We start from the raw sequence: 12,300 nt of genomic DNA, 5'->3' as shown, positions 1-12,300 counted from the left end.
GTTTTAGGTAACTCTATGGAATTCTGCATAGTGAAATTCTGTGACTTCTGCCCACTCTAACATTTTTCATGTCATCTGGTGGCATGGTCTTTACAGTCAGGTAGTGTTTTGGTAGCCTATATCACGGTACCCACCTATTCCCATCTCAGTTTATCATGTTCCGTATCAGACAAATGCACTTCTTGAACCATTGGTACATCAGGTGGATGAAGAATTCTAGGCAGGAGAGTACTTTATTCCTTTTGAAAAAGTGTGCCAGCCCATTGACGTTATGCGATGTGATCCCTAAGGGCCTCAATAACCCATCAGAAACAGCAGGCATCTATATGATATCAAAAGGCATCAGTAAAGGGAAAGAAGGGTAAAGGTAGGATGAGGAAAATCATAAGTTATTTCTAAGGAGTCTCTAAAGATTATTTACACTGTGGTAAAGAATATAAGGTAACCTTGAGAAGTGCATGGGAGACTACTGTCCCGATCACAGTTCCAGAGAATGTGAGAAACAAGTTACGTAGATCCGGGGCTAGTTCACCTGTGGGTACTGGTGCCTGATTTGTCTAAACCTATAATTAGAACTCAGTTCCCAGTGTGACAACTGAACATCTATGAGGCTTATCCAAACTATGAATAATGTGCCATGTCTGTAATATAGTGAACAGCAATAACTAAGAGCTAACATACATTGGATTGGAAACTAACATGGGCAAGCACAAGTGTGAAGCAAAAGAAACAAGAGGCGGTAGAGAGACATCTCAATCAGGTTTAGGTGGCAGCTTAGTTGGCCCCACTAGGTAGGTGGTTTGGTGAGTCCTATCACCGGGATGTCTTCCGCTGTGCTGTGGTGCCAAATCAAGGTAGCACCTGATGCTCAATAGAACTTGGCACAGCTGTACCAATGTTCACCCAGTGGGTCGTTCCTCAGCGTCACACTGTAAATCAAACTCTGAATGGAAACCTGATTTGTCTCTGTGCGTGCCATGTCTCTTGGCTGGATGTTTACCCCCTTCCGATGATCGGCACTGTGTTCATCCTGGTCCTTAGGCAATTGATTGTCGCTGTCATTCTTTGACGCTGTTGGATCGTCTGGTATCTAAAAATGTCCACCTCTTCTGGGGCTTCATACTCTTGTGTTCTACCATCCACAGTGATCTGCATCACAGCCAGCTCCAACAGACAATAGCATATTTCTCATTTCTGGAGGCAGGGCATGCAGAGCTAGGAACTGTATCCCTGTATGATTGGTTTTAGGAGAACATTTGCAGATATGAACATTTTGTAATTCTCATATTGGTAAGGTCCATGTTTCTTTGCCACAGATATGATCTTCTGCACCTGTGTGTGTGTCACAGGATGCAAGCCAGGATAGGGAATGTTCTCTGCAAGGAGGAAGAGTCGAGGGCTCTGACCCAATGTGCTCTTTGTATTTCCAATTGCGGTAAAAATGTAAATTCGAAGAGTATCGGTCAGAAGTAGCAGAGGAGTGTAAACATGTTTCCTCCCTCCATTTTCTCTGGCACTCCGGTGATGCAGATATTGTTCCTTTAGCTTCTGTCCTCTAAGTCGATCACCTTTAAATTAGGGGCCTATATCTCCTTGGACCATTCCAGAATGTTGTCTATGCATGTCTGAACATCCTTCAGCTGTGATTCTGTAGCGTCCAGTCATTGATGAAAGGAGGTGATATTCAATCAGAGAGGTGGGACTTACATTGCCATTTTTGAGACTGCGTCATTGATTTAGCTCAGGGAAGCCTTGATTTCTGAAAACTCCCAGAGAAAAGTGCTCATAGCCAATGACTGTATGCGCAATGAGTCGTGTGCCATGTGACCCACAAAAGCGGCTGTGTTTACTTCTTGTTGGAGACAGCCCCCGAAAAGAAGAGATGCTTTATGGATTTTGATTTGGACACGTACTGTCATCCGGGGTTGAAAGGGGCAATGCACACAAAGCTGATAAAGCTGGTATAGTCGGAGGGATACCTTTGGGGGTTTTTGATAAGAGAAGCAAGGCAGAACCCTCAAGTTTGACGCTGGCAGATTGTCTGGGGTTGAGGCACCATTGAGATCTCAAGGATCAGCACATGGAGTGAACATCGAGTGGGTATCACCATGGTTAGCGTCCAGAGCACAACAGGCCTGGGTCTGGAGTGCAGTCCATTATGTTACTTCCCCATATGTTAGGAGATGGAAGGGAGGTTTCATTGAAAAGTAACAAACAGTAGTGCAGAAGAGAGTCATCAGCTGTGGGTCAGAAAGAAGGATGAATATCCCTTGAGCCCCCCCACTGGGGTTGTCGTAAATTGGGAGGTTCTTGTTGACATCACCTCAGAAGGCCATAGCAACCCCCTTACAGGAAACCTTATGCCTGGATTGCCACATTAAAGTCCCCGTATCTCCTATACTCTGCCTGGTCGAAGGTTATACCATCAAAACTCAGGTGCGGATGTTTTGAGATGGTGTGACCGTCCTTAATTCCTGTTGTTTGTGGGTGCTTGCATTAAGCATAAATCACATGTAAATGTAAATGTAAATGTATAGGCATTTATATAGCACACTACTTACCCGTAGGGTCCCAAGGCGCTTCGACCGCTGCGAAACCCTTCCTGGCTTCCCTGAGAGATGGTCCCTTAATGGGTATCTCCAGGGTGAGACCAGGCATCCCCGGCGGTCTGGTGGGGCCGTTAGTGAAGATGAGGCAAGCTAATGCCCAGAGTTGCCGAGTGTGAACGCTGATCAGAGTGGGCACCGAGGCGAGAGAATTATCGAGTCCGTTGACCCTGGTCCAGAAACCTGCCGCGCCGGGAATCGAACCCTGGTCCCGGGCCGTCCTCTGCTCTCGGGTCTACCGCCTCTAACCAGTGAGCCACACTACTTCACTAAGCGTGTCCTGGCCTTGGCGCGGGCCTTTCCTCCCTGCTTTCCTCTTCCAGACATGGCGATCGATCTAGGGTCTCAGTCACACAACAGAGAGAAGAATACTCTTCTGGCATGCAATTGAAAGCAAGCTGTTGCAACCTCATTCATGATGGCCCCGTTGTTGCAGTCCCCTTTCTATTACCACTTCAGTCTGTGTGCCTAGGAAGCACCTGTTAATATCCCAGGTCAGGAGATGCTGCAGACAAATATGGTTAGAGGTGCAATGCACAACCTGCTACACACCCTTGCACGATGTGCCCAGCCCTCAGGCCAACATCAGTTCCTGGTCCCTATCCTTCAGTCCCACCTCGCACCAGCAAAGTAGACTACATAGGCAGGCCTGGGGGAGGTACTGAGGTTTAAACTCTGTGCAGAGCTGCAGCATCGTAAGCAAGTGCACTGGCCAGGCAGGCAGGAGGAGGCCCTGGCTCCTATCACTCCTCACTCTGCTTCCAGCCCCTTTGGTTGGAGGCTTAAATGCTCTTTGCGCCGGTTGTCAAGTGCTCATCGTGGATACCAAGGCATCCCTCACTGGTCTATGCATTAGCGTCAAGCAGTAGCCCACTGCTGGTGGCACATTTTCTGGTGACCAGGGCCCAGCCAGCCGGGAGCTGTAAAGTGTTGCTGCCATACTACTCTGTGTCATGCTAGCCCCCTCCAAACTTGTCCTTAGTGTTAATGTGGTGCCTCATGCAAGAGATCTGATGTATTTTCAACCTTACATAAAATTTATAACAACCTGTAATTTGTAAAACTAAGAAGTGCATGTTTGAGTATTGAGGACATTTCATCACAAGTCAGGAACAATTTAGGAATGATAACTAGTTTATCATTACAGTTGATTTTGAAATACTCTACTTTCACCATGAAATTACCTTTTTAAATTGAAGGTAGGGTGTGCCCCATTCATAATTCAACAAAAAAGCAGCCTATTAATTCATGAAGTCTTGGGTTTGTTATTGTGGAGCGCTACCTAGGAGAGAATTAGAGTGCAGCCATTACAGGTTTAAGCAGGACAGCACCTGCAGGGTCCTTCATAAGTAGACAAAGACAATTATAATCCCCTTGTCTTGCAAGGTCCTCGTTCTTCACTGCTAAACAATCTAACCATGACAGTCAACATCACTTGCACCTGCCCGGTTGAAATCCCTCCTGTAAATGAACCTCCCATAGAGAACCCCATAATCAGCCCTAATGAACTGTCTATGATAGTTAACAGCACCTGTACTGTTGTAAACCATCTAGGCGACCAAATACCACCGCCAACCACAACAGAAATTATTCCACCTCATGTATCCAGGGAAAGTTCATTGAGGGTTATCACGTGGAACATAGCGGGCCTAGCTTCCAAGGTAAATACACCCGCATGGGATGACTTTCTTAAGCAAGGCTATGACATCATATGCCTACAAGAAACCTGGGACAGAGCTGAAGTATATGTCGAGGGATATACCTCCTTCAGCGTGCTGGCTGTGGTCTCGCAGGCTGGCCGAGCCAAGGGGGGATTAGTGACCCTGCTATCCACAACACTGACCGAGTTCTGGGTCAGTAACCATGCAGTTTTGGGAGACTATGCTTCTGTTTTGCGTGTGGCCCATAACGGACTTAAAGACTTAATAATAGTGAACTTTTATAACAACATTGTTGGCCACAGACAGGGGTTGTTTATCTCTGATATCGAGCAGGCCATCGATGCAATGTTATTAAGCTCCTCTAAACCAGCTGTAATCCTATGGGCCGGAGATTTTAACATCAAAACGTGCACTTACGCACTTAAAGGGGCCTGTGGTCATAGGGAGGAATATTCAGGTAGGGAAACTACATGTGTTTTCAATCATTTTCCGCACAACATCCTAGGCAGTGCCTTGAATAACCTATTGGCTAAATATGATCTGGAACTTCTTGAATGCAACATGAATGCAAACAATGTCAGATGTCCAACATTCCATGGAAGGAATAGCCAATCCTTTATAGACCACATCATCGTATCCGGCTCTGCAACATACATAAATGTTTGGGTAATTGAACAAACGGTCAGTGACCACAACAGTGTATCTGTCGAATTATTGGGCTGGGGGTCAAAAAGGAACTCCTATGGTCAACCTATTCAGAACATCTCCGTAGGAAGGCCAAATGGGATGAGGGTGAAATGGACAAAAGTTGACCCTGCCAAAATTGTCACCAATGTAATTACTAACTGCTATGGAGAAGTGGAGTATTGTCTATCCCCAACACCATGCCCAGAAACTTTGCTGTCTAAATTTCTAATCATTACACAAACCGTCGAGAAATCATTGACATGCAAATCACGGGAGCCAAGAAAAGTCAAGACAGTGTGGTTTGATGATAATTGTGCCCAGTCACTAAAAAGGCTAAAAATTTCGCTAGATGCCAAACCGAGAGACCCCTGTAAGATAAGGGAAGAGCGTTACAATTACAAAATCGCACTAGCCACTCGGAAGAGAGAATTACAGGACGAGGCATGGGCTAAATTAGATCAGGCTGCAGAAACAAAAGACCACAAACTCTTCTGGGACACTGTAAACAGCCCGTTCTTAAAGAACGACAACATTCCCGAACTTACTTCGCATGTCAGCTGTCAAGACTGGATTACTCACTTCACTGGGATTTTTAACTCTGATTGTTCCTTTGATTGTACTTTGGTCTTAGATCCTAATGTTTTAACCGTAATGCCAATCAATTTTAAATGGGAGAAATTATTGTTTTCAGTATCTTTAAATGAGGTGCGGGATGCGATAGAGAAAAGCAAGGGGGGGAAAGCCCCGGGCCCAGATGGGGTTCCTGTGGACTTTTTTAAATCCAAGATTGATTTATGGGCCCCTATTTTAACACGCTATTTCAATGCTGCTATTGAGGATGAATTACCTACCTCATGGGGTCAATCTATACTGGTGCCACTTTTCAAAAAAGGTTCAAGGGCCGAAGCACGTAATTATCGCCCAATTTCCCTTTTGGACTCGTCACTAAAAATACTGAGTCGCGTGCTTCTGGGAAGATTAGAGTCCTGGGTCGATGATAATAATGTCCTGTCACCAATCCAGTACGGGTTCCGTAGGGGCATAGGAACCATGGAGCAGTGTGTGAACCTTGAGCTTATTATCGGCAAGTACACAAAAGCAAAGGAAGGGAATTTGTTCATGTGCTTTGCCGATCTAAGCTCAGCATTCGATCTAGTGGAACACACACTGCTCTGGCCAACATTACTTGCTATGGGCGCACCCCCCGAAATCATTCATTTGCTGGCCAGAATGTATAGCAGCTTATCAAGTAAAGTTAGATTCGGACCAAACGGAGAATGCACCCCCTTTTTTAAAATAGGTAGAGGGATTAGGCAAGGGTGCGTTCTCGCACCCTTGCTGTTCTCCCTTTTTATAAACCAGGTCGACCAGTCGCTACAAGAGTCTTTTGCTGATGCCCCTATGATAAATGGTAAACAAATACCCGTCCTCTTATACGCGGACGACGCGGTTCTGATTTCCAGGACCGCGAACGGTCTCCAAAAGCTAATTGATAAATTTAATGTTTTTATTAAGGGAAGAAAACTTAAAATCAATAAGGGCAAGACTATGACTATGACCTGTGGGAAGAAATTAAAGAAAAGTAAGTCATTCTTCCTTGATGGGGATAAACTTGAGTCTGTGCAACATTTTTGTTACTTAGGCATTACCTTCTCAGGGGATGGGAGATGGGTAAACGAGCAATCCTGTATAGGCATGAAGATGATTAGAAATACAAACTGCATCTTCAGATTCGCTTCCAAATTAGGGGGGCGTAGAATAAGGGAGATGATTTCTATTTATAACTCCAGGTGTATGTCCTCTGCTCTATACGGAGCAGGGATATGGGGATATAACTCGCAGATCGCCCTCTCCATTCAGCAGGAAGAAAACAAGTACCTTAAACGCTTATTATGTCTTCCTGCTTCAGCCTCCAACGAAATCATTCATAGGGAGCTGGGCATACACCAAGCCACAGACTTGATTGCACTACGTCCCCTCTCCCTCTGGCGATCCATTTGGGCCAAAAATGAAACCAAGTTTACCCAGGAAATAATTTTAGACTGCATTAAATTGGACCAGCACTTAAAAATCCCTTGGCTAAAACACATTTTTCACTGGTATAATTCCCTTTTTGGTCAAGATATTTTTAAAGACACCCCAACAGAATCAGTTTTAACGAAGCGTGACCTTAAATCCATCTACATGGATCATGCAAAAGGGATTAGAATGAAGGGGTATGCTACACAAAGTACTTTTAAATTGTACCTGGAACACAATTTAAGCACAGGATTCCCATCATACCTTACATTTGTCAGTATTAACTCCCATCGCTTTGTTCTGGCACGCCTGAGGCTGGGTATAGTCCACCATCTGGTGGCCTTCCCTACTGTAAAGAAGCCGGGGTCTTGCCCGTGCCCATGCGATGGGAAATCGAAACAGAGTATCTGCCACTTTTTACTACTTTGTAATTTTTATACTGGTTTTAGAAAGTTTTACCTAAAGCAACTATTTTTAGAATATAGTACGTGCGATATAAGAGCTGCAATGCAACTGTTGTTTGACCTGTCGTCCCCAAATGTGTTTTACCGTGTAGCCACTTATGTTCTCAAATGCATCGGGCACAGGAAATCAATCATTATATGATCTCCGTTGGGAAAGACACCTATTGACCAACTGTGAGCTAGTGCCAAACCTTTTGCATTTCTCTTATACACGAACTTTGGTTATTATTATGTTTTTTTAGATCCGGGTATCGATTGTTCCCTCGGTTCTGTACCTCTCTGGACTCATGCTTTTTGTACATAATTGCTGCTAAAATACGTAAGAGATTTTATAGACATTGCACTTTAGTTCCCCTTGCATATTTTTGCACATACTATTGCACTTTATGCTCAGCTTAGGCCTCTCTTTGACTTGTACTACCTCAATTAGCCTGTTTTGCACTAGACTTTAAAATTTCTGCTAAATACAACGTTCAATTTTTTGTATATTTTGCACATACTATTGCACTTTATGCCCAGCATAGGCCTTTTGTCTAGTACCATCTTACTTGCATGCTCTGCATCAAACGTTTAAAACGGCTGATACATATAAGTGATTATTCTATGGTATACTAATGTGATATGCTTTGTACTTATTTGCTAAATTGCTGCTAAATACTATGTCCAAATTTTGCATTTTGCACATTTTACTGCACTTTACGTCCAGCATAGGTTTCTTGTTTAGTACTATCCCACTTGGCATGCCTTGCACCTTATGTTTAAATTGACGCTACATTTAGTGATTATTTTCTATTTTTGGTTTTAACTTGATTGGCTGAATTAATGTAATTGTTTTAGCAAGTTTCATCATTCTTTAATCTCTTATAAAAGTAACTTCAATTGTATCCATGAATGTTGCTATATGGTTGTACTTGTACAAACCGAATAAAGCATTTTGAAACTTCACTGCTAAATGGCCGCTGTTGAATTTGGCTTTTGGAAATTCCTGTGCTAAGGAAAATTGCCATGGCAATACATAATATAAGCTATTTTAAGCAGTGTATTTTTCAGAGCAAATAATGGAGAAGGTTGTTCAAAGGATGTACTGTGGGATTTGAGCTTTCTTTAACCTTGACTGCTCATATAATGTTTTATTTTCAACCATGTTCTCTGTTTTGTATTGTTTAGATGCATCGCAGTGAAGAGGCCAACACATTATAGAAAAACTAAGTGCCATTGGTGAGTGTAAGTAGAACCTAATATGAGTAAAACATGATAAATAGGGAAACCAACAATCAGTGGGCACCAACAACATTTAATTTGAATTGGCATATGGATGTATTATATAAAGTAACTAGTTTGCAGATATTTCATGGCCTCACAATCAACTGGAGTCAGTGTTTATCCCCTCAGGGTTTGGCTGAGCCACCTTTCTTGATGGGCATAGGTACTGATCAGGGCTAATCACATTTCAAATAGGGGCCATAGGGATAGCACAAACAACTGTGAGAAGTTTTCCCAACAGTGTGAATGTTGGCCATGTGAGTGAGAAAGAACTAACCCCGGCAAAGCACTATACTACTCTCGCGTAGTTTGCGAAGTTTGCGCAACTTCGCACTACGCGAACTGCACGTAGCACAGTGCAAACATGCGCAGCGTAGCTTAGTGCAGAGGACATTTTTCACTTCCTTGCGATCCTCAACGTCAAGTTGGCGATGGCGAGCAAGCAAAATGACATCCTCTTGAGACTTTTTCCTTTTTCTCGATCGCGAGCTTGGGAAGTAAACCTCCCGGTGAGATTCCCAACGCGGGGAGGTCAGGTATCTCATTGCGAGTGGTCGCGCATGCTCGCGACCGCTCGCGATGAGAAACTACAAGTCCGCGTTGAGAAAGCTGCTGCTCGAGTAAAAATCTACTTGAGCGGAAGAAAAGTACAGCTCACACTGTGCAAGATGTCGTTTTCAATGATTGCACAGTGCCGGATGCTTTTCTGCATTGTGCATCATTAAAAACGACATCTTGCACAGTGCGAACATGGTACTACGCAGTTTCTTGAAGTGCTACGCATAGCTCGTGTAGTGCGAAGTGCACTTTGCGTAGCTACACGTAGCGCTAATTCGCGAACTACGTCCACCCCTAGAAAGAACCCTCATCCTTCCAAACCAATGCTGAGGTTTATGTTCAGTCTGTGGTGTCCTTTCTGCATGGGCCTATATAACTCTGATACTAGTGTAAGTTATTTGCCACTCATGTTACCACTTCAACACTTTGCTCTGCAAGGGCCTCCTGCAACTGTCTAAACATTTTCTTTGCTCATTCTAGAGCAAAGGTATGGACACATTGGCAGTGTTTCCATTAATAGTTCAAGACAGTCTTCAAGTCATCTTCCATTGATCCCCCGGTAAGAGATTATCTTACTGACCCAATGTACGGTTTAGTGCTTTAACTTCATCAGACATCCTATAATTTATGGGACTAGGGATGGAGAGGCAACCACTCAGAGTAGACGACTTCCCATCAAGCATGCGTTACCACAATCATTTTTCACATCATGCAGAGGAAGTAGTGATGCTTGTGATTTTAGGCCGTGCACAAATGTATGCTAGCAGATTCCAACAACCATTGAGGAAGCAGCCAAATGCCAAAGAGAGTGAATGGACTCCAGAAGGAGAGACCAGTGCACACAGCATCACCAGCTCTACTTATGCCTACTCCTGGAGTGACCTCCATGGTGGACAAAAGACTGACTGCTTCATTGGAGCTTTATCCACAATTTTATATGTGTGGCACATAACACATGCGGGTGGGGATCCAACAACTGTTGCCACCTGTTGGCACATCAGCAAGCATGGCTACTTCACTGGGGCCTAATCCACACTTTTAGATGTGTGCCATAAAATACATGAAGGTCGGAATCCAACCACTAGTGACACATGTTGACAGTGTGACTGTTGAAATCAAAAACTTCCCTCCACATTGAAAGGGATTCAGATAGGGAGTTGATTGCAGTTAATTAGAAAAGAGGACCTGCAATAAATGTAAAAATATTTAGTGGTGAATATTTTTCCAAAGAACTCTATACAGTGCCATTTTCACATCCTTATTTCTGAGACTGTAGATCATTGGGTTCATCATTGAGGGCATCACAGTGTAAAAGACGGACAACATTTTTTCCTGATTGTCAAAGTTTTTAGAAACTGGTTTCATGTGCATGAAGATGGCGGTCCCATACACCATAGTGACTACGATAAGGTGCGATGCGCAAGTGGAAAATGCTTTGTATCTGCCTTCAGAAGAGTGCAGTCCCATTATGGTGATGACAATACGTATGTAAGAGATGAGAATAAAGAGGCTTGGAGTCAGAAGCACAAACGTTCCAACAACAAAAAACATCATCTGAGCGATAAAGGTGTCTCCACACGCCATCTTTAGGAAGGTCATGACTTCACAAAAGAAATGATCAATAACATTGTTACCACATAAGGGCAGCTGTAATGGGAACACCATTGTTAGAAGTGCCATCACACTGCCACTAAACCAGCAAACACCCATCAGTACTACACAAACAAACTTATTTATTATACTTGTGTAACGCAAGGGGAATGAGATGGCAATGTAGCGATCATATGCCATGATTGCGAGGACCATGGATTCTGTACATCCAAGAAGAAGGTATGTGTACATTTGAGCCGCACATCTGGAGAAGCTCATATTCTTTGAAACAATAAGTTGGTTCAGCAGGTTAGGGACAATCACTGACGAGTAGCAAATGTCAATGAAAGAGAGGTTAGCCAGGAAGAAGTACATAGGAGTATGGAGGCGTGGATCACGGATACAGACTGTGATCAGGAAAAGGTTTCCCATGACAGTGACCACATATATCACTAAGAATAACACAAAGAGAACACCTTGCATATTGGGGTCCTCAGAAAGTCCCAGCAGCAGGAACTCTGTTACTGAGCTGTTGTTCCTCTTCTCCATTAAGCCCCAGTGATGTTGCCTGCAATAATAAACAAAAGAAACATAATAAATACATTTTACATAGATGTAGGAGACTACTGTAGCATATGAAAACAGGCATAAAATGAAGCAAGGCAATCTATATGTATTTATGCTGTTGCTGCAGGAATGCCAGGAGATCTGCAAGTGTATACACAATAAAATAGAGGCAACTTTCAAAAGAATTATACAATTGACACAGCCCACTGCTGTATTTAGCAACATTGGGGCCGATTCACAGAACTAATCTGAGGCAAAATCCTAAAGTTACTACTTTTGGTATTCACAGAAGGCATTTAGTAGTAGTAGTAAAGTTAGTATTTTGTCTTAAATTAGTATTTTGTCTTAAGTTAGGCTTTTGTCTTAAGTTAGGATTTTGTCTTAAGTTAGGATTTTGTCTTAAATCAGGATTATGTTTTACGACCCACACTTAAGACAAAATCCTTTTGTGGTGCCAGTTATGTAGGTTTCACTAACCAGTGGGTGGCGTTGACTCCTGGACACTTCCTATCCAATGAGAAAAAAGTTCCCACATTGAACCCTACCTAAATATGTAGCACATCCTGTTTACATCACTGCCAACCATCCCATAGAACACTATTTTGAGCAAAATACAACACAGGGGAATCTCACACCATACTAGTTTAGGCACCAGCTGGCTACAGAGGGCCTAAGCCACAAAAGATTTCTCTTCCTTAGAGCTATCCATGTAATTAACCATAAATGAGCAATGTTTGAATTAATCCAGCAGTTCTCATAAGCTGCAGACCTTTACAGTGAAAAAAGGATTTGGATGTGGTCACTGTAGGTTCATGCCAACATTAACTTCTTGCATTTAACACTTGTAAACCCTCAAATGTGGGCAACAGTTAATAGCTGACACCC

The 12,300-nt window shown here is 43.3% G+C and overlaps 1 protein-coding gene across 1 annotated transcript; it reads right to left on the bottom strand.

The window, feature by feature from the left end:
* Positions 1–10,464: 10,464 nt before the first annotated feature.
* Positions 10,465–11,397, bottom strand: LOC144763034 (olfactory receptor 2D2-like). Its single transcript, XM_078648345.1, has one exon. It carries the CDS (start codon positions 11,395–11,397, stop codon positions 10,465–10,467), a length of 933 nt encoding a protein of 310 aa, XP_078504471.1.
* Between the last annotated feature and the right edge of the window lie 903 nt (positions 11,398–12,300).

The sequence above is a fragment of the Lissotriton helveticus genome, chromosome 6 (genome assembly GCF_964261635.1).
Source record: "Lissotriton helveticus chromosome 6, aLisHel1.1, whole genome shotgun sequence".
In the NCBI taxonomy this organism is placed as follows: domain Eukaryota; kingdom Metazoa; phylum Chordata; class Amphibia; order Caudata; family Salamandridae; genus Lissotriton; species Lissotriton helveticus.
The sequence above is the reverse complement of the archived record's forward strand: the minus strand, read 5'-3'. Positions and strand labels throughout refer to the sequence as shown.